This window comes from Corvus kubaryi, unplaced genomic scaffold (assembly GCF_017639235.1).
Source record: "Corvus kubaryi isolate FWS band 111438036 unplaced genomic scaffold, C.kubaryi_AGA036_p1.0 133, whole genome shotgun sequence".
NCBI classification, from domain to species: Eukaryota; Metazoa; Chordata; class Aves; order Passeriformes; family Corvidae; genus Corvus; species Corvus kubaryi.
In genome coordinates this window covers 13,346,208-13,369,585 of record NW_024580667.1, presented here as the reverse complement: position 1 = coordinate 13,369,585, position 23,378 = coordinate 13,346,208, and the positions used below count along the sequence as shown (strand labels likewise).

The 23,378-nt window shown below is 40.1% G+C and overlaps 1 protein-coding gene across 3 annotated transcripts in view; it reads left to right on the top strand.

Moving 5' to 3' along the window:
- The window catches only part of REPS2 (RALBP1 associated Eps domain containing 2), a 95,457-nt gene that overhangs the window by 60,858 nt on the left and 11,221 nt on the right, over positions 1–23,378 (top strand). For all 3 annotated transcript variants that reach the window (XM_042037267.1, XM_042037275.1, XM_042037257.1), the window contains exons 13-14: positions 1,284–1,420; positions 12,658–12,722. In XM_042037267.1, the coding sequence (XP_041893201.1) occupies positions 1,284–1,420; positions 12,658–12,722 (202 nt within the window). The remainder of the gene's footprint in view (positions 1–1,283; positions 1,421–12,657; positions 12,723–23,378) is intronic.

Below are 23,378 nucleotides of genomic sequence, written 5' to 3'. Positions count from 1 at the left end.
TGGGGAGATACATAAGTTTTGCTAGAAATTTGTTTATTTATGAAGAAAAAAAGAGCAGTTCTAGAAAAAGCAGAGGAAGGACTGAGTAGGAGAAAAGTTGAGGGGCTAGATCAGAAAACTGGGGGAGTAGGAATACCAAGTCTTGATGATCTTCTGCCTAAAGAAGATCTTGAATGAGATTTGAATAAAGATGTTGGATTATAAGGAGTAAAAACGTTGATTTTATATGGAATTCATAATGGAGTGGAAAAACCTAGGAGTTTTGCGAAGTTGTGTGACATAAAGCAGGGAGACAGAGAACGTCCATTAGCTTTTTGTGAGTGGTTGTGTGGCTCATAAATGGACAAACTTGGACATGGAGAGTGAGGGTAATAAGATATTGCTCAATATACTTTTAATTGGACAGCTGGCACTGGATATTACGCACCTGTTTGGCAAAGAAAAATCCGTTTGCCATTAGTGGGAGTTATTTCTGTTCTACTCAAATGTGCTTTTGGTCTTGTCCTGGCACGCAGAATGTGTTCCATGAAGTGTAACATCTCACGTTGTCTGTGCTCGTTTTGAACAGTCTTGGTCTTGCTTGGTCTTGGTTTTTCTAAACTGATAACTACAACAGCTGAAAAATATTGGACAGTATTTAGCAAAATCAAAATTCTTAGCAAATGCACCACATTGGGATAAATGTGCGGTGGGAGGGCCTGGAAAGCGGTACTGAGCCATGTATTTGACCAGTTGCAGTCACTTTGGAGCCATACTATTTTGCTGGATTTAGTGGAATTTGGTGACCATTTCCTATGGAAAATTTATTCTAATAGTTAAAAATTTATTCTACTAGTGAGAATATTACAAATTATGAAATGTGAATTTGCAAGAGGTAGGTTGAATCTATACCTGTATAAACACTACCCGTGCAGTTGGGAAAGGCAACAGAAACTCCAAGGGGTGTATGTGGGGAATTCTACTTTGGTTTATTCAAAATAGTTGCTACAATTATCCTGCTGGCAAGGTTACATAAGAAGGCCTCAAGCTGTGTTACTAAAAGCCTTAAAAAAATACTAGCCCTGTAAGCATGACTCGTTCCTTTCTCCACATGCTTAGGTCCTTCTGTTGCCAAAAAAATCTGTGTTGTTATAAGAGGGAACTCTTAGTCATTAGGGCAAGGAATTTCCACCATGAACCTGAGTTCTGGTCAGTGTATTTTTAGGTACTATTCACTATAGTTGTTTAAAATTAATTTTTGAAATAAAATATTTTCTGCTTTTCCCTGACGTGCTTTACCTTAGGTCTTACTCTAGCACATCAATAGAAGATGCCATGAAAAAGGGAGAAGAGCCCCCTACTCCACCTCCAAGGCCACAAAAATCGCATTCCAGAGCTTCCTCTTTGGATCTGAACAAAATATTTCAGCAAAACACACAAGGTAAAGTTTCCTTTCTCTGCTCCTTCTGAGACCATTCAGGTTAGCTGTGTGCTTGGCAGTTTGATCTGTTTGCAGAAATGCTTGGCAGTATGTGCATATGCTGGCCTTTGCTGCAGACAGTAATGCACTGCAGAGCAGGAGTTCTGCTTGTGCACTTGCTTGTGTTACATTGCCACTGAGGGGAAAAATCAGTGTTTCTATAATTAAGGTGATTATAATGTTTTCTGGCACAGTAATGGGAAGCTTAACATATGGTAGTCTGTCATCACTGACTGTTTATAACTAGTCTGGCTGTTTAGACAACTCTCATCAGTAGCTGCAATATAATTGATTTTTATTACTATTTAGTTTTTGTAGTTCAGAAACAGGAAGAAAACCCTTAATGTTTAAACTGGGAGAAAGAAAGCAAACATTTTTGATGTTAAAGTCGAACATATGTGTGGGAACAATCAGAAGCCACTCTGAGTAAAAACAAGGGGTAATTTCTTTTGACACGGGTGCACATTGAGGGGAGAGAAAGAAAATGTAGAATAGCAGCTGGGGTGAACTGAAAGAAAATGGCTTTTCAGCATGTTACCCTTCGAGTGTGCCTCTTGCCTTCAAGTGGGAAGAGGAGCTGTTTGTTCAGGGCAGCAGTCATCCAGCATGACTGTGCTTCAGCAGGGTCCTTGAACCAGATCAGAGGTTTGTATGCTGCACACCAATCATCTGACTCAAGGACTAGCTTAAACACAGTCATGCTTATGCTTCAGAAGAAAGCCAAGGTTTGACTGTGTCAAGGAATGTTTAACTGGGCTCTCTAATGTGGTTCTTGGAGTAGAAAAGAGTTTTACCTCTTGCTATATGGACCTTTTTTTGTGCAAACAACAGAGAGAATTCGAGAGCCCTGCTATGTGTGCTGCACCCTGAAACTCAATAGGAATAAACTTTTTTTTTGCCTTACACAGAGGAGTAATTCTTTATCTTTGTTCCTGTTGAGGGATTTGATGCCTCCAATTTTGATTTTGTTATACATCAAAATAAAACCCCCAAACAGAGCCAAGTATACATTTTCTACTGCAGCAGGTCTTCTTGGAATCCAGATAACAAATGTAACTGGAAGGAAACTGGAAGGAAATAAACTTGGATTAAATTTCACTTGGAACACAAATGAAAGAAGAATGTAAATTCTGTGAATGAAAATTAACATTTTGCTTTTCCTATGGATCATTTTGAAAGTCACAAAGTGGTTTCTTTTGGGGAACTTAGCAAACTGTGCAGTTTTGGGTACCACAATATAAAAAAGACATTAAGCCATTAGAGAGTGTCCAAAGGAGGGCAACAAAGAGCCTTGAGGTGAAGCCATATAAGGAGCAGCTGAGGGCACTGGGTCTGTTCAGCCTGGAGGAGAGGAGACTGAGGAGAGGCCTCATTGTGGTCTACAACTTCCCCATGAGGGAAAGAGGAGGGGCAGGCACTGATCTCTGCTCTGTGGTGACAGTGACAGGACCCAAGGCAATGGCCTGAAGTTGTGTCAGGGGAGGTTTAGGTTGGATATCAGGAAAACTTTCTTCACTCAGAGGGTGGTTGGGCACTGGAACAGGGCCCCCAGGGAAGTGATCACAGCACCAAGTCGGAGTTTGAGAAGCATTTGGACAACACTTTCAGGCACATGATGTGACTGTTGGGGTGTCCTGTGCAGGGCCAGAAGTTCGATTTGATGATCCTGGTGGGTCCCTTCCAACTCAGGATATTCTACGCTTCTGTGTATATCCAGCATGACTAGAATAATCCTATTTTGGTACATTAATTTTTGTTCTACTAATTCTAGTTGAGAAATAATTTTAGTTTGGGGAGATTGGTGGATAATCTGCTTCCAGACCCACAAAGGAATGCTCAGTAGTATTGAGTTTTGTTTTCAGTTCCACATGGGTCATGTTGATGTATAGGTATCATTTCTTTAATTGTAAAACCATCTGTGCTTTGAAGCATTTGTTTTGTTTATTTCCTTTTTTAAAGGGCAGAAAAAGAAAAATATCTTTTCTCCAAGTAAATTCAGTTATAGACTGGCGAATCCCTGTTGTGGGCACTGGGATTTTTTGTTTATTTTTTGTGATTCATTTACTGCTGCTATATCATGTTTGTCACCATCATATTATGCCTTTCTCCTGGCCAGTGTACACACAGAATATTTATCTGTGATGGCTGGGATGTCCAGCAATGCATTAGCCACAGAAATGGGCTTTAAAATTGTTGAATTGGAAGGTAACTGGACTTGAAGAAGGCACCTTCATTCATACTTTATAGCTGCACTCCTCTGGGATGCTGTAATGAGTGTTACCCAGGAAAAACATAAAAAAGCATGGGAACTTATAGAAAGGCGCCACTTTCTGAAATATCCAAGTGAATTTCTGTTAAGAGACAGAAATCTCTTCTATTTTGTTTTTGTTTATGTAGTCTTTATGTTAGCATCTGAGAAAAATTCTGTGCTGCTAAATTCTCAATGTATTTCTTTTTGTTGAATATGTAATCTCTGGTATTTGGCCTGTGTTCATATTAAGAAAATACTTGGCTAGAGTTTATGCATTCCTGGAAGGACAACAGCAGGTTTTAAGTAGAAACAGAAATGTCACTTTAAATGCATACATGACCTAGTTTACTTCTTTATTTCTCCCCTAGCCTAGTCTCTAGTCAGATACAAGACAACAGCTCCCAGAGTAAGACCTGGGTATTGATGGGGCCAAAATTGGGGCAGCTCAGAGTCCAGAGATCCTGCAGCAGAGCCCCAGCCACTTTCTAGCCTCAACAGCAGCAGTAAGCTTGAGTCTGCCTTGGGGTGACTCTGGGGCTGGGGCAAGTCTCAGTTTAAGTATTAAAACCTGAAAATGCATCCATTGTCTTCTGATGTTTTGTTCAGTTCTGTTTGCTGCCCATGACAGTTGTTAAAGAATCACTTCTGGGCAGTGACAGCAGTCTGAGTGTTGTTAGGTTTATACAGTTGCCCCTGAAATACATTTTATTTCCCATTTAGTTTCATTTCTGAGTCACATAACTACTTTTAATTAACACTTCTGTTGAACAAAGGATACTTGTTGGGAAAAGAGAATTTGCTTTAATGAAACAACAAAATTGTTATGAACAGTGTAGTTTTGTGTTATCTGGAAGCAGATTGAACAAAACAGCCATATAACTATTTACAAATGAATTTTTGACTGGAGGTTTTCAGCACTCATTTGCTTTTGAAACTCACCTCCTGCTGTGGCTGTCCCTGTGGTGAAGAATGCGTGGAATGCAGGCACCATTTTTTACGTTGGCTTCTAAGGAAGCACTCACTGTAACCTGGATTCTCTGCTTCTGGGCCACTGGTTTCAGCCAGCAACAAGGGGCTAGTATTTTGGAGGTTTTCTCCCTTGTAAAATGTGAGGTGTTAAGTTCCACACTCGGTCAGGTGGAAACACAACAAGCATTTTATTGCAAGTGCAGTATTTTCTGTTACAGATGATGTTTTCCTGACTACAGTCAGATCTGTAACCTCTACTTAGCATTGCTGGGTAGTGATGGCTGCCAGACAAGAAAACGTCCTGTTTGTTCTAAATCTGTTGTTCACAGGAAAGGAACAAGGGAACAGATTTTACTGGTGTGCATCAGCATTCCCATCAGTGATGTAAGTGTGTCCCCACATCACTTCTGTATTCCTTCATACATGTGTTTCCCAAGCAGTTTAAAGTGGTACTTTTATCATTAAGACTGAATTAGTACAACTGTCTTTCTGCACCCTCCATTTTCATTACTGCTAAAGGAAGACTGTTCAGCATCACATTTTACCCTCTTTTTCATAACTTTGAAGAAGACTTGTCATTACTTCTTTACTTCATCAAACTTCCATTACTTCATTCAATTAGCACATCCTTTCCTTGAGCTTACAGGCTTGGTGGGTTTTGTTTGCCAAATGTAGAGATTTGTGAATAGTTAAATGTGTTTTGAGATATCTTAGTTTTTTCATATTTGCCTAAATCAAATTTGTTGTATTTCTGAATGTTTTTAAGTCTACGTGTAAAATGAAACAGTTCATAATTGTGTAGGAAAGAAAATTTTGAGAATTAAAATGATTGTTACTCTGATGTCATAGATGTTTGATACAAACAGGTCCAAACAGTAACCATAATACTGTTTTTCCAGTTGTTTTCAGGAATATCTTTCCAATTAGATTGTCTTTTTCGCTTAGTGAGCCAAATGGAAGTGACTTCCCCTTTTGTGCACGTGAAACTGAATGCAAAAAAACCTGCAAAACTTAACCTAGATAAGCATGATTACTGTAGTATTATCTTCTGTATTCTTTTATGCTTAATTGTATTTGTTAGGAAATGTCTGTGCCCATTGAGGTTAGCTGTCTGAAAGATGTAGTTGCTAAAGACAAGCTTTTAATGGGTGGTGCAGTTATGTTTTTGTATTACCATAAGTGCAGATTTCTTAACTAAAATTTTATTGGAAAGCCAAAGTGACAAGGGGAAACTTAGAATAGTTATGTTCTTTTTTTTAAGGATGAATTTAATTAAGTAGTTAATTTTCAGGACTCATTCCTCTCATTGCTCTTACATTAGTCTTGATTTAGTAAAATTCAGCTACTTTCTTGGGATTTTGTTCATGCTGTAATACTGTACTGTCTTGCATGTTACTGTGTTGTGTTTATTAATCAGACCATTAAACATTAAATTAGGAAGCTGAGAATTCTGAAGGACCTTTATTTTAGAGAAGAGATAATGGCAAATACCCTCACCAAATATGCCACTTCCTGAATTATTGTTTGCATGGTGTACAAGAGCTCTAATATTGCAAGCTTCATCAAGTGAGGAGTGTAGAGTTAAGTTAGTGACTGGTTGTAAGGGTTGTGATAAAATTAAAAATGTCTTATGCATAGAGCACAGAGAACACAAAATTGAGCTGCTATTCATATTTTTCTCAGGCTATGAAATACATTTTTAAAATAATTGCTGAAAAAATACTTTTTAAAATCAGAAAGTACTTTTTTTTCTTTTGGGACTAGCCCAGCCCCTGATCTGTTACTGGAACTGCTGTTTTTTTCTAGTCTTGTTCCCCTTCAGAATATATTTCATGACTGAACTGAACTTACTCTGAATGAAATATTCATGTCCTCCTTCTGATTTGAATGGAGGAGTTTTGTGCCTCTCAGCCTTTTAGAATTTTATATGAAGGATTTATGTGTTTACAACTGTCTAACTTACTTCTTTGCCCAACTGGACAGGAACACAATTAAGGTTAAATAAGATGGAGAAAATAGTAATGATATAAGTGGATGAATAGTTATTAAGTGATAGGAACCTGATGGGATAACTTATTTTTGCATTTTTAGATTTTTATGTATATCTCTAAGGGCTGAGTCCAGAGAGTACTTTAGTGGGGTAAATCTTATCAGCCTTTCAAGTGTAGCTGTTTTTTCACAAGTTGTGTCAATAAATTGAACTTTTAAAAAATTGTATTTTCCCATTTATCTAATCTTATCTCTTTCAGGAGTTGAGGAATGATTTGCAGTCTGTTTTGATCCTGTTGCAGGTTGTTAAAAATTAAATTTTAATCCAAAAACTCTTCTACAGAAAATTGTGAAGGTTGAAATGTACTTGACTGGCACTACCAGCCCCACTGAACTTTTTTGTGATCCCATGTGGGTTACTCTGTTCTGTGAAAAAGATGTTCATCCATCATGGAACAGCTTTGTAAGTTAAACAAGATAGGATCTGCTATGTTTCATGTGGAACAGGGGTCAAGCTGCCTCCCTTGTGGGGAAGACTGTGGAGATGCAGATGTCCCCAAGAAGTGTGTGAGCCACAGGTGGGACCAGAGGGGTGATGGCTGGTAGCCCCCTGCTCGTCCTGGCTCCCACGTGCCTGTTCCAAGTGTGTCCATGTTGGAAGTGGTCACAGGTGGCCAGTGCTGGAACCTCCACCACTACCACCCAGATCTCCAGAGGGGAGAAGCTCTGGTAACATGGATCTGTGGGAAGTAGGTGGAGGGACTGTGCCTCCCTGTGGGTGGAGAATGAAGCTAAACATGAAGTGAGACAGAACAAAATCTTGGATAGTTTTTTTTAAGGGTGAAGGGAGGAGGGAGAAACAGTCCCCAAACAGAAACATGCAGAAGAGGAGAGGGTAGAGAAAACAGTAACTAGAAAATGCAATGGTTTAAGGAAAATGAGGGACAGGGAGGTAAAAATACAGATGTTGTGAATATGTGATGTAAACCAGAAAATAGATGTTTAAAAAAAAAATCTATTTTACAGGTTTTCTTAACACATGCTGAAGTTCATGGATAGGACATTAAAAACAGACATAATAAGAAAACCTCTAGTGATATTTTGCTTGTTTGATTTGGAAGTGACCCATCAGATACGTTAGCACACAGTGTCCTAAATGGTCACACCTGTGAGTTCATAGCAGAGAAACATTAATTACTTAAGGTCTGACTAAATCTCTTCCTAATTACTTGGAAAGTATGTGGATAATTCTCCACTCACTTAAGGTACAAATGATGTTCTGTATGATGAGCACATGAAACAGACCTGTAGCATGACTGTGTGTCTGTGACATCAGGTGTGTGTATTATCTGCTGTGACACATGAAACTGCCTGCTGAGTGGGTTCCTAAAACTAACTGTGGGAAGAGAGGTCATTCTGCCACTGGCAATGCTTTCTACAGCATTTCTACAAACCTGGTAACAAAGTTAATGTCAGGAGTCTAAACCAGTTTTTTTGCAATGCTGTTACCTTCCGAGGAGACATTAGGAAGAATTATTGAAACAGATCCCTGGATCAGTAGGGATTTCACAACTACCTTACTAGAATCCTTTATTAAATTTATATTCCTGGCTACAGCTTTACAATTTTTTTGGTTTGGGTTTTTTTTTTGTTGTTTTTTTGTTTTGTTTTGTTTTTTTGTTTGTTTTTTGGGGTTTTTTTGGGTTTTTTTTGGTTTTTGTTTTTTTTTTTTTGGTTTTTTTTTTTTAGATGTAGTAGTGAGAATTAATAAATCAGATCTCTTAAGAAATGGTTATTTCACAATCACTTACTAATGCTGCTGTCAGGAATGTAAATAAATGAAGTTGTGCAAAGAATGGTGTCAGTGTTAGGGGATAACCAAGTACCAATTTCACTGAACAAGAATAGAAGTTTAGTAAGAAGGAGGTAAACAGAAACCAGCTTAGACACAGGACTTTTCTGTGCTCTGCCTTTGGCAACAGAAGCAGGAAAAGTGTTTCAAAAAGCTCTCTGGAATAGTGTCAGAGTGGTGAAAATGCTGGCTTCCCTGAGGAACCAAAGCCTTAGGTAGTTGGGGGAACTGAAGAATAATTCATTCTGTTAGCTTATCTATTTTGAACTGATTGCAGTATCTAACTCCCTTTGCTTCCTGATAAAATTAATTGGTTGGTGTTTTGTTAAACCTGATCTGGGAGCTCAAGACTCGGAAGCAGCATAAACTGATGGAAATCTACCATGCAACCAGCCTCTCCTTTGATCCAGCTGTGCTGTAGCATCCACTTGAAAAATACCAAATACATCAGCCAGACTCTTTCTTTTGACTTGAGATTAGGTCAGTCCCCTTTGGGAGGCAAGATCTAGTTTCACCTTGGCCAGCAAGGTACAAAATGGCCCTTGACCCAGGAAAAGCACCCTTCTTTCAGGACACTGCTTACGTATGTATTCAGTTCAGATGGGGAGGAGGGTATACATTTTTTCCACCCAAAGTTTAACCTGTCTGAGGTGATACTCAAGCTAAGGTGATAGACATCTAAAACCAAGATGTCATCCACATGTAGGGAATTAATATTAAATATCTGACATGGAAATATTTCAGGAAATGTAGTTTTGTATGCTGCTGTTTCACTATTAATTTTCAAAAATAGCAGGCATCCAGAAGCTCAGTGTATTATGGTAGTTTTTTCTTCAGTAGTGAAAACCAAGAGCATAAGTGACTGTCATTGGGTAAGAGAAGTACAGCACCTTGCTCTTATATTGCACTGAAGAATCCCATGCACCCAGACTTGCTCATCCTAGTTTTGCGAATCTCCACTGCTGCTGTGCCTAGTGACTTAAAGATCTACTTCCATAGGTTTGTGTGGGCTGTTACAACTTTTATTTTTCCTCCATCTCCTCTTCCTACATCAAATAAGTAAAAGAGCTATCTGAGTGGTTCCTAGGATTGTTATTTTTCACTACCACAAGTAATGATTAAGTGCTGAGTGTTGTTGTCTGCTAGGGAGGCTGGAGGCAGAGTGGTCAGATAAGACGGCATAACCAGTTCTCAGAGTGTACAATTGCAGCCTGGTGTTTGTTTTAAAATATTAATCTACCCTCAGATTGGAAAACCTGTTTTTTTATCTATTGTGGTGTCATGTTAGTACTATCAGACCTTTGTGGTTGCCAAAATAGGGCAGAAAAATGGTCTTGGAAGGTTTCCATGTGGATAATCCATCTTAAAGTATAAACATGCTAAGTAAAGAGCCATGATTTTTGAACTGAAAACCCTATCTTTGTGGGAGTAACTAGTGCATGAAAGGGCTGTCATTTACTGGAATACACGTGATATGGATACTTAAATCTGTTTTACTGGTACCTGTATGGGCTTTCTACACTGCTCTCTGTGGGATTTGCCTTCCATGATGGGGCTTTAAGCAATCTGGTCTAGGGGAAGATGTCCCTGCTCGTGACAGGGGGGGTTGGACTGCGCTGGTCTTTAAGGTCCCTTCCAGCCCAAACTGTTCCGTGATTCTGTGGCTCAGCCTGGTTTGAGTGCAGCAAGTTGCTCAATAGCAAGAGGACCTGTGCAAGGCCCATCCAGCTCCCTGGGCTTCTGCACAGGGTGTTGAAGACTTCTTTTCAAAGATCAGGGACATCAACTTATCCAAGCTCTGAGCCGTGCACCTGGAAGCATGACATTTGTCTATTTGTCTGTTTGCTGCTCGGCCCCAGGGTACTTGCTTTTATTTTGGAAACAGACCTTCCCCTGTGTTTTGCTCTGAGGACTAAGTAGCGCTGCCATCTCTAACAGCAAGAGCCGAACTGTGCAGGGCACTCCCAGGAAGGAGAGTATTCTGGAATGGTAAGAGTCACCTGCCAATGCACATGAAAACCTACAGGTATCTGTTTATGTTGTCCTCTTTTAGGGTAGGGACACTAGAGAAGGCTGAAGCCTGGGGGTTTTTTTTATAAGTTGTTGTGAGTCCTCCGAAGTCAGCTAACTTTCGCTAGTAATTGTGCTCACATAAGCATGATTTCCTTCTAACAACAGGCCAAAGATCTTCTGCAACAGCAGGAATTCTATGAATATTTCATGAGTAGCTTAAGTTAGAATTTTTAGGATTAAAAAGAGGAAACTGGGTCAAATGCACATGTTGTAAGCATCTAACTTCTTTAATGCTAGATTCATATATGTTGCATTTTGAAAGCTGCATTTTGTGGTGGCTTTTTTTGTGTGGTGGTGTGGTTTTTTTCATTTGACTATTTTATGGAACAATTACTTTTCCCTTTGGAATTTTGTGGGCCAAATCCCAGAAGACTCATGGAGTTTCACAGTGTGTCCGCTGACTTCAGGAGATGCTTTTCCAGCATGTGGTGTCTGAATTGTTGTTTTCAAATATTGTCACAAGCTGTAACTGCCAAAACCACTGCCAGTGCCCAGATAAATGCAGTAATAACCTGAAGCTCAGATTAAAGGAAAGGAAGGTTTCTTCCTTTGTAAAGATCAGTTGCATGGGAGAGATGGAGAATGTATTTACCACATCATGCTGTTATTGCAATGGTCTTACAAACAGAACTAATGAAATGCAAGAGAAAGGATCCTGATGACTGTTTTTTCAAATCTCTCTAACACCTGTAGGTGTGTTAGTGACTTCCTTGCATAACTTCAGTTCTGTTTTAGTTGTTCTAGCTCTCTCTTTGGTATTGTGTGCAATATTAGGCTTCATTTTACAAGAGATGATGAAACAGACGATGGAAAGAACCTCCCAGTGTATTACAAGTCTCTTTGGAGCTGTAAATAGTCAATTTGACTGTTCTCAATGTTTTCACACACAGTTTTACTCTCATGCCATAATTATCTGTAATGGTTAGTATCTTTTTTCTTCATATTTTCAGCCATGTAGACATTTTTAGATTTGGTGTATAAAATATATAAATGGCTAAGCTATAACAAGGCTCTTAATGGTCTTTGTGGTCTTTTTAAAATATGCATGGAAATAAAAAGTGTATAAATGTAATTGATTGCTTAGCATTATTGTGGTAAAGGGCATTTCTAAGTTTAATACTGTTGGGGGTTTTTTGTTACACAAAAATAAACCAGTGCAAGATGGACTGTCTGGTGTTTTTGCCAGAGCAAGTGCTGAGCAGTCAGTGCAACAGGAGCTTGGGAAGGGTAACCCAGTTAGTCCTGGTTGATGTCTCTGTGCCAGCCTAGTGCTCTCTGTCTCCTCTCAGTTGCCTTTGGAAGCTGTCATCTATCCTGTAGTTTTGTCCCAAATGGGTTTTAGGTATTTTAAGAAAACTGAGAATTACAGCATTGGACCTACATGATTATTACCCTCCCTTTTGCTGGCTCAAACTCAAAGCTGACATTATATTGTCTTATAAGGGCTTGAACTAACTGTTAGGGTTTGTCTTCCTCCTCCCTCTGAAATACCTCCACTGAGTAATAGCATGCAAATACAAAATATAAAACCAAAGAAATGGGTTTCTTTTTGGTTCATTTAGGCTTTTGTGCTTTAATTCCATGACAGATGTTTTCTTTTTAAGGCTATACTCCATCACAGAATGTGTTTTACCCAGAGTGACTGCTAGTGTCTACGTTGGGAGCTAAGGTGTCACTTTTAAGAAGGGCGGTATTTTTAATGACAAAGAGCAAAGTCCAAGAACAAGTGGACCCTGTTTCTGGGTTTCTTTAACTGGAATTGGATTGCTTTACCTACAGGTTTTTTGGCTGACTGGCTTCTTTCTCTGCTTTTTATCATAACATTGGGGGTTTACAGCAATTAGGTCACTACTCATTCACTACTCATGAAGTTATTTCAAACCAGCTTTTGCTCAGTAAAGATCAGGTTTGGGTTTTGTTATTAAATGTTGAATACTGCCTCTTCATTAGGAGGAATTTCCACTTATCCTGGGAATTAATTCTGGGTTTATTTGGAATTAAATTACAGTGGATTTGTTTGGTTGGGGTTTTTTATCAACATCTTCTTCTTTTCCCACTGTTCAGCTGTGAGGTCTGGCTGGCTGCCCCCGCCACCACCTGCACTGCCCCCTCGACCATCTGTATCTCAGGTATGGACAAAGCTTTAGTTCTTTGCTGTGTGTTATTTGTTTATTTATGTTACTATCACAGTGGTTAGCACAAGTTGGCTTGGACACAGCAGCTGTTCTTGCTTCCAAGTTCAAAAACTCGGCAGTTTGCAGTTCCATGTCCTCCTTCATTGGTCTGTCTGGCCAGCGTGTTGCAGTGTCAAATTACAGACTAATTAAACCTCTTTGCAGTGGAGCTGACATGCATCCACTAGACCTAACTGTAAATTAAAGGCTAGCAAAGCTAGTCTGTTAAAAAGGGTTTCATGCCTGAAGGCATGGGCTTGATACCTGCTATTGCTATTTGCTTCTTGGGCTTCAAATGCACTGAGGGCATCTGCTAAGGGAGCCATGGCACAGAAGAGTGCATTGCACCCATTTTAAACCCATTGCACCATGGGTTTAAAAAAAATAATGCTGAAAGGAAGAGAATGCCATGTCAGTTATGTTTTAAAGTTTCAGACCATTAGTGGTGTGCTTTTATTTTGCATTTTGGGTAAGTTTTTGGGTTTTGTTTTTTAGAGCATCACACAACTGCAGCACAGCACAAATTGACAAAATCATTCATGTCTGCATCCAGATAATTGTTCATGTTTCAGGAAATGATGGAGGATCGTCATCTTTTTCTTTCTGTGTTGTTGGCTGTGTTAAGTCTTAGGCAGCAATATGCTTCATATAATACTCCTTTAGATGAAGTGTATAATAGGAACAAATCCACAGGGGAGCTGACAGCCCTTACATACAAAAAGCTGGTGAGATACCTTCCTTGGGCCAGAATGGTCATCACTTGAGTTTTGGATCTACCCTTAAGAGTGTGCTGTTGAACATGTCTTACTGCACAGTGCTTATGATAGAAATGTTTAGAGGCCTGTTGCTACCCCCAGCTCCACCAGCAGCTTGTTGTGCTCTTCCTCCCCCCAGCCCTTGTTAGCACTGAGTGCAGTTTTCTGCCTTGAGGACTGTAAAACACTTGTTTGAGCTGGCATGTTTCCCCAGTCAGGATGCCATTAACCATGCTGCTAACAGCACACACCCCTTAGTGCATCCATCATGTTCGTGCTTTTTCTGACACTCCCCAGAGAGCAGCATTTCCCTCTGGCTTCCCCAGATGCCACAGCACAGCCCCCTACCTCCCAATCCCAGATCCCACAGCACAGCTCCCTACTTCCCAGCCGTGTGCCTGCAGCAGTTGCTGCTGCAACCCACGCCAGCCCTCCTGCTGCTGCTCCAGCTTCCCACAGTGCAAGCCTTCTTGCTGCCATTGGGAAAAGCACTAACTGCAACAAATCCTGCTCTCAGAGAACAAAACCATTGGTTTCAAGCAAGGTTCTGTTAATTGTCCGTTCTCTTGTCCTGTCATCAAGTTGTATCTCCTTAGCAGGGGAGTGACAACTTGATTTGTTTATGCATGTCCAGCAGCTTCCTAACCAAATACTGAACCAAGTGCTCACCCTACACTGGGACATGCAGAATACAGGGCATTTCTAAAATGATAAACACAAGAAGATTCTCATGTGAAATTTTTGATCCAGTCCTCTCAATTACAAAGGTCTGGTTTCTAAAAGCAAAAAAAAAAAAAAGTGGTTTCTGTGTCTGCTCAGTAATGAATATACAGCTGATGCTTTGCTAACATGCATCACTTATGTTTACTTAATTTATTTCTGATTATATTTAAAGATATTGAATCAAATGTTAAAATACTATTGTTCTCATGTCTCTCAAAACTGTATATAAAACCAGTTCTTAAAAACATAATAAAGTTTATGCTCATCACACTGTTTATTTTTTTATCCAAGCATGCCTTTCTGTGATAAAGGTAACAGACAGTAGGGAAGTACGTGTGATGGGGTCATAATTCAGCTGAGCTGACCTTTGCAAGTAGCATGGAAGCAATAGTGAGCATATGGATTATGGTAGTCCAGTGGGGCCCTTGATTTAAAGAGCACAGAGAAGCTGGAAGAAGGGATCTGCTTTCAAAGCTGAGACAGGATCAAGAACTGAAGAAAAGTCATGAGGCTGAAGTTGCATATTCAGCTTTTTCTTGTTTCAAGATTTACCAAACTCGTCTTAAATTTCTGTTTTAACTTATTTTTCGACAATGTTATTGAAAATCATTCTTTGGTTCATTTTGCTGTATGCCTGCAGTGAAGCGCTGTTAATGACAAATGTAGCTTGGAAGTGAAGCAAACCCTGCATATTTCAGGTGGCTGTGCACCTTATAAGTATTCTCATGATATGCTTATTTTGGCTCAGCTTTGGAAATTAGTTGATGGAGGAGAAGGAAATAATTTCTTTCTGAGGACTATGGTTTTCTGTGGATGACTGAGAAGCAGCTTGAATCAGCTTGCTCTTTAGAATGAGATTAAAGGGCTCATGGGATGTAAAGACCAAAGTGCATAAAAGAGAGGTACCAAGGGGTAGGTGTTACATTTCAGTGGAGCAGAAGTCCTCCTATGAGCTTAATCAATAGGAGTATAGAAATGGCACCTTGACTTTGGTTCTGTGTTGCAGTGTTTTTTAGTAGAATGTAGTTCAGCCTTTCGGAAAATGTTATTTTTCCTGTCAGAATCTCCAAGGTAATCAACCTTGGTGGTTATTGAATCACTGGTTATTCAGAGCATGCCAAACATCTTTGCTCATATCGCAGACTTTCTAAATTATGTCCACGTCCAACTCTGCTTCCATAGTCCAGGCAGTTGAATTTCAAGGGACAAGGACTGTATCACTGGCTGAGCAGAGCACAAGGTGATACTTAGAGCTGATACTGTTGTGGCCTTGACTTCACAGCTCAGGGGATGCACAGGCTTACTGTGGCAGGCTCAGATCTTGGGATGCTGTGAGGACCTGGCCAGTTTATGACAAATAGCAGCAGAGCTGGCTTCTCTGCTCAGCTTGCTGCTGCCAGCCCATGCTGTTCCACACCTCTGCTGGACAGACACCTTTGCAGATGGTGGCTGCATCTCCTTTTACTTCTACAACAGCTTTTGGAGTTGGTGGATTTAGCTCTTTTTTCTTGATGGCCTCTAAAAGGCTATGGTAGCTCCTTCTCAGGATGTCTCCGTTGCCAAAGTCAGCATTTTATTGACTTTGTATCAGTCCATAAGCTGTACTTGAGATTTCCTCAGAGCTTTCACCAGACACTTTTCTGATGCAGTGATGCTTTTATCTGAGGTCCCTATGGTGACTGTTAGTAAACTTAATAAAGAAAGATGGATGAAATGTCAGTTTAAATTGTGTGGACACACCATTATCTTCAATTTGTGATCTTTCAACCCAAATTCCAGCCCATACCTCTCTGCACTGCAAGCCATTTTGAATTTATATTTACAGTAAGACATTGTGAATTGCAGTATGAAATCTTTTATTAGATTCATCAATTCATATTGCTTTCCTCTTAAAAAAATAAGTAATTCAAGTTTTGCCTAAATTCCATAATGAGTGCTTTGAAAGATTATGTATGGAAAAACTCTTATACATAGATGAGAGGGTTTTTTCTGGATATGTTATTTCGAAGTGTTTTCCTTTTGTGCCTAAGCCTGTGTGTAACTTCACTGACACCTTCTGTGATCTCTAGTAGCACATTTCACATCTAGCAAGTCTGCAGTAGCTTCTTGGATTTAAGGATAATTTTCTCCGTATCAGTTTCCCAACTTTTTTGACCATAAATATTTAATATACTACAAGCTGTTGTAGACTTAGGATACTAGCAGTGCCTTACCTCTGCTTATTTCCCATGGCATGCTGTAGTATATAGAACAGATAACCTGTAGCTTTTGGAAATACCTACTGTGTTTTTTTTCTGGGCTTTTAGAGAATGGGATGCAGTGGCTTGGGTAGGTCTTCCTCATCCTGTGTTCCTAACTTGACAGTAAACTTGAGTCATCAAGGAGGAATGGCGTTAAGGTGGCCCCAAAACTTCTTCGTGGATCCAAGGCTGTACAGAGAAAATTTGTGTAACATGGAGGTGCAAGAATCACAGCAGGAAGGCAATAGCTATGCAGCTGATTTGCGGTGACACAGATTTCAGATAGAAAAAAACTTTGGGTACTCATGAATAACGTTCCACTGGAGCCAAACATGTATGCATGTCTTGTATAAGCCCCTGTTGTTATTTTTTTAATGGAAAACAAAATAATACTTTATTACTGTTGGCTTTTAAGCCTACAGAAGTCATTTACCACAGCTGCTTTCTCTGGGAGATTTAGTAACATTTATGGTAATAGGAATTATGGATGAACACTGAAGAACAAATATAACTTTAGGATTTTATCCAACATCAGCTAATTATCTGCAACATTGCCCAATTATATCAACATCCCTTTATTTAAATTACTGCATTTCAGTACCTTCCTGTCCAGTAGTGAAGATGAATCTTCAATCCTGCCTGTGCTGTATAAGGGAATTTGAAAACAGTGGGCCTGGAAGAAAACTCTGTGTATCTTGGCTGAAAAAACTGATGTTCCTGATCTCTTTTCCCAGAGTCACAACTTTAAGCCTGTTGGTTTTGTAAATTCACACTGGTTTGTGCTGCACTTTTCTTTCTGGAAACCTTGGGATGGGTTTTTCCCACTGATTCCATGCTGGCAGTTTTGGCTGGCACTGAAAAAATTGAGTGAAGGCAAAGCATTCAAGTGAAGTAGAGTAGGTAGGCAGCTGTTAACATTATCAAATTGAAGTACCCTGAGTCCAGTGCAACTCTGAAGATTAAAATCTCACTGGGTTATATGAGCTCAGAATTTGGCTGTCAGTTTAGTAACCATTGTTACCATTAGATGTTACTGATTTGGTGAAATGCTGAAAATGAAGCACTCTGAGGGATGATGGGTGGGTCACCCTGCCCAGTTACAGCACCTGGTGGTGTTGGAAAGCAAAGATGTTATTCTTTTTAGCATATTGAATGTTCTGCTCTCCAAATGTTACTTGATACTTCATAACTCCTTGAAGCTTTTTGGCCATTCATCATGCAGAATTGCAAGGGAAAACTGGGACCCAGCTCAAGAAGTTGTCTCTATTAACATGCCTCCATGTTCTGCCAAGTCCATGGAGAGCCACAAATGTGGGGTATGCTCAGGCTGCGTTTGTAACCATCAATTACACGCGCCCATGCTGAGGCCAGGAGGTGGGGAAGGACGTCCATCTGTCCTGCTGAGACCTCTGGGCCTCCAGAGCAGCATAGCCATGTGCAGGCTCCGTGTTGGGAGGTGGTCCAGGCATCCCCCCCACACCAGCATCTTTGGCTAAAGCAGAGATACGTGGAGGATGAGGTTGGGCTTGCTTACAAGGTTGTTTGGAGAAAATACTCAGATATTCCTTTATTCTGTAAAATTACATGAGGAATTTCAAGTGCTGGCAGGATACCTGGAATTTTACAGGAAGGAAGTTTTCTGTTACATAAATAAAAATTACCCCCCTTTTACCTCCCCCTCCAGAAAGTGAAGATTTTGCTTTTGGTACCCTGCAATTTTATACATGATGGTACTCTATCAAACAACTATTTTACATTAAATGAAAGCAACACTTTTTTAGCTTGCATTTACAACTACTGTGCAAGGAAGGGTTGAGGGTTTTTTGATCATCTCCACAGTTTTGGCTGCAGAATAACTTATGTTGTATAAGCTGTGCAATAGGTACTGAAGAAGCCTGTAACAGTAATGAAACTGAAAGTCTTCTATAACATGAAAGATTTTGCCATCTGCCACTTTAATATAATACAAATGGATTATCTTCCTCTCATGAAAATTATATATTAAATCTAAGACACCCAGACAAAATAAATTACAGTTTAAGAAGTGGTGGAAAGTAGCACAGTTAAAATTGAATTTGAGGAGTAGTTGATGGATGCTGTAAAATCCTTTCTAAAGAGGTTTCTGGAAGAGTGGAAGAAGGCGAGTATCTTAATTAAAATGTGTTGTAACAAATTTTTAATTTGGCTTCACATTTATCATAACAACAAAATAAGAAGCTAAGAGCCCAGTGCCTGTATCTCTAGTGGAATGCACATATGCCTTTCTAGCTTACGTTAATCTGGTTTTGTGGAAGTTGAAGTATTAAAACAGATTGTTAATGCTTCCATCTGGGTCCTATTCTTTCCTTGTGAATGAGCTGAACATTGCAGCAATTTGTTTGTATTTACTGCCTTTCTCCTCAACCTTATCACCAGCCCTCAGATAACTCCGGGAAAGAAAAAGCTTATCAAAACTTCAGGGCTGCACAGTGCTGAGAAAGCAGGCAGCACACTAAGACCCTGGCAGCTTGTTGCATTTGCAACCCTGTGGGGTTTTTTTCTGTCTTACCATTTTCAGTTTTTCTAATAAGCAATAAAAAGAATTGATGATTCTGGGTGGGATGGAGGAGACTCACAGAAACTGGAATTGAGATGTCTCGACTTCCCAGAAATTTGCTTTAAGCACAGAAATATGAGTGTTTAGAAGGGAGCAAAATACCTCTTAAATGAACTTACGTAAAGATGATAGAAGATTGCAATGGGCACATGCAGAGTGTTAAGCATATTTAATATCCTACTTTTCCTTACAGATAAGCTGTTCTCAATACTTTTTTTTTGCAAAGCTAAGGAGTGGCACTATACAGGTAATGATTATGGGCTACTCCAGTGAATGCACAGAGATAATTTCATTTCTGTGAGTAGTACCAGTGACTACAATGGGTCTATTTCCATGTGTAAAGTTAGCCTGGAGCATAAGTGTGGGCGAAATTGAATTGTGGGAATGATTGAATATATATACTTCACCTCTTGCAAAAAGGCTATCAGGTAACAGAAATATGAAAGCTTGGTGTAGATCTTCCAGAATGGAAGATCAGTTATGGATTGTCTTGAAAAGTGGGTGTGAAATTTACATATAATCCAGCATTGCAAAGCAAAAGAACTGGAAATGTAAGTGAAGAACCAGTTAAGATATTGTGTTCTCTTATGGTTATGAAAATCTTCCATCCGAGGCTGTCGAAACACTCAGTGCTCAAGTAAGAGTTACATATTCTTTTAGAAAGGTACTGGTAAGTATCGTCACATGGAGCAGTGAGGAGATTATCAATGGCTGGTTAGGGATCATGTGATGAAATAATGAGCATTTGCAACTCCTAATACTCTCCTTAATGGTGAGGAACTTTTTGTCCTAATGCTCAGTGTTGGCCATAGGCTGCAGGTTGGGCTCTGTCTGTGGCCATTGCACAGAAACTTTTTGGGCCAGTTTGACCTTCTGCCAGGAAGAATGAGAAGGGTATGGGTATTCCTAGAAAATTTGAGGCTGTGCTGACAAAACAGGAGATACTGTCTGTTAATAATTGGACTGGTTAGACAGTTCTAAAGTGGTTCTCTGCAAAGAGAATCTCTTCAGAAGATTTGGAATAGGACACTCTCATGCTCTTTTCTGTGGTCACTTACCCTGCTTCCCAAAATCAAGATACCATTAGGCCTGGTCTGCAGACTCTGCGCTGCTGATAGTGCAGATGACCAGGGTATTCTTTGCCCATCTCCTGTAATCCTGGGTGTGTTAGCAGCCATACCAGGCAGCACAGCAGCATTCCCAATGTCAGTAGTTTACTCTGTTCTGAGGATGTGAGACACCTCCAGAAAAGCACTTCTACACTACCATAAATAGAGTTTCCTTTGGAAGACCATACTGCATAATGTATAATTAATAAACCAATGGTGAAGAATTTAAATGCAAATATAATTGTGCCAAGATGTGTGAAAATTTTAAGACATTTCTGTGGTTGGAGGGAGGTAGTTTATTGCCACGTTTCTGAATGAGTTGCCTGCAGACTATGCTAAGCATGGCATTAAAATGATGAAGAACTAAAGGGAACTCACCTCAGCTGCTCCTGAAGGATCTCCTTTTCCTTGTACTCCACTATAGGACCAGAGGACTGTTGAGCCAGGCTCTCTCTGCCCAATACCAGAAAGCTATACTGACTTCCACCCCACGTCCAAATCAGTGAAGGGAAGGAAATCTGCAAAGAATCCCTCTGCCAAAAGAAAAAGCAGGAGTTATTTTTCCTTTAAAAGCTATGTGGGGAGACATCAACTTGCAGATGTGTTCGTAAAGCCTCTCGGAGAGGACTTTGTTGGTTGGCTGCACCAGCAAACCTTTGCATGGATGCATGATGCATATGCCAAGCACTCAGAAATGGCCTGTCCCACGTGCCACTAGGTGGCAGCTTAGGGACATGGCAGTCACTTGGTTTTATTGGTCGTGCAGGAGCTGCAACACCAGAACTAGGGTGGTTTTTTGGTTTGTTGTTTTTTTGGTTGTTTTTTTTTTTTTTTTTTGGGGGGGGGGGGGGGGCAGATGTAGCTATTTCTTTATTTTTACCAGCCCCTGCACTGCTGGCTGCCGAATTTTGCCATCCTCATGTCCCGGCAGCAGGGAGACATGGCCAGCCCAGTGACCCAGCCTCAGCCAGCGGGTACCACAGCCCTGAGCATGGGCTGCAGGCTGTGCCTGACAGACACATCACAACACTCAGCTTGCAAAAAATGTGTCTTGCTCTCACAGATTGTGAAATCTCACCCTTTTTGACATTACCACCACAATTTATATTTGCTTTCACCAGAACACAAGGTTTACCCTTTTTTTCCCTTTTCAGTTCCCTTTGGTTTAAAACAGTATTCTCCTGCAATGAGACCAATTAAAAAAAAAAAGAAAGAAAGAAAGGAAGGAAAAAAGAGAGGGTGGTTCTGCAAAAGTTTGGGTTCCATTTTAAAAAAAAAATTTTCTTTCTACTCTAGACCCCTTATCTGACCGTGATTTCAATTTTTCTGGTTTTTTGAAACTGACATCATAGAATACCAATCCGTTCAGTTACTTCTACACTGTTTGAACACACTGGTTCTTCAAAAGCTGCATTTTTTTATCTATACAAAAATAACGTGGAGTTGGTCAGGGTTTTTTTTTCCTCTCCATTCTGTGGAATAAGTGAATATATTTTTGCTTTTGATGCAAGGTTTAGCGTAGGCTCAAAAAAGAGTGTGAGCCCCAGAAACTGCCTGCCTGGCCAGGTTAAGGCAGGTATCTAGTGCTCCCTGTCCAGGAAACGTCATTAAGACCTTTCTCTCCTGTATCCTGGCACTGCTCTGTGTTGTGCAGCAAAGCTGTGCCATGAGGACTTCATAGTGTGTGTATTACATGTCTCTCTGAAGGGCTGGGTTTATTCTTGCTGTCCCTAAATGAATGAATGGGTTGTCAAATTGATGTGGCCCAAACTTACTGTGTGGTTCTGTTCAATATTTGAGTTTTGCCATCTCCCAGTCATTCATGAAACCCTTGTGGAGTTTGCCAGGCTACTGTTAGCTCTCCTTAGAGTCTTCATTTCTTTCAAATATATAAAAAGTGGTTCTAGAAATCAGGGAGGTTATGGGCTATTCAGCTTGCTGATAAAGAAATGTTCTGTTGCATTCAATGGACTTTTAAAGGTCTTTGATTTTTATAGACACACAAAAAAAGATTGCTTTTTTCCATTTCACTCTATTTGACCAGAAATCTACATTTACAGAGGAAGCCCTTCAATATACAAAAAGCTTTTCAAAATTCAAATGTTAGCATCCAATAGTTATTAAAATTTAAAAAAAATTAAGATATTAATATTCAAATACTGGAAAGATTACAGTGTGAGGGGTTCTTTGGGGGGTTTTTAGCCATCAGGTAATAGTACAGATGTAGCACACTTAAAAAAGGGTGGGAGAGAAATCTTGTCAGTTTTTCCTCCCTCCTGAGGAATTTCACATGCATTTAAAAAAAATTTATTTCAAGACTTCCTCCTCTGTGCACATGTTTGATACAGTATGGTTGGAGAAGAGCAGTACCACAGAACCACATTTCCCCTGCACCTTTCTCTACAGCTCTTATTGTGTCTATTGCGGAAAAAATGAAAATGGTATGGAAAAGTTCCTCCTTTTTAAAGATACCAAATTCTGTGCTTTCTGTTGTTTTTATTTAACTTTGAGTTAAGCCCTTGGAAACTTGTGACTGCTGCAGAGCTTGGTGGGCCTATGCAGAAGCCTCTTGGCAACAGTGAGTTAGGTTCTTCGGTGTGCAACAAATTATTATTATTATGGCTAAAATCCTGGCCCCTTAAAAGTTTGAGGTTTGCTTTGGACTTGGTTTTAAGCACAGGCTTTCACCTGTGTAGAAACAAGCCTGTTTGAGGAAGGAGCAGGATGGCAGATGGCCCTTCCTGCCTGTGGACCATTGCCAGCCTGGGTCCAACTTGGCAGAAGCTGGGAAAGAGGAGAAGAGGCTGTCTGTCAGTGCCAAGTGCCCTCAGCCTCCTGCTCCTGCCTGCCTTCCCCATCTTGGAGAGCCAGTCCTTACCTTCTGGACAGACAACAGCCACACCATGTTTATAATAACCATGTTTGCTGCTGTGCACCTGGGGACAGGCAGCTCTGAATCCTGCTGCCCTCCCCAGTGCTGTGCCCTGTCCTGGTGGAGGAAATCAAAAGGTACAGAAAGCTTTCATGAGAGGCATAGCAAGGGATTAACCCTCTATTTTAATTTGCTTCTCGGTCAGATATGTTGGGAATCAGGTGTTTTGTTTCACAGATGTGTAGATCTGGGTGGTGAGTGTTCAGCTGGGTTTCTGTTTGAAATGTGAGAAGGGAGGAAGACTTGTCTGCTTTTT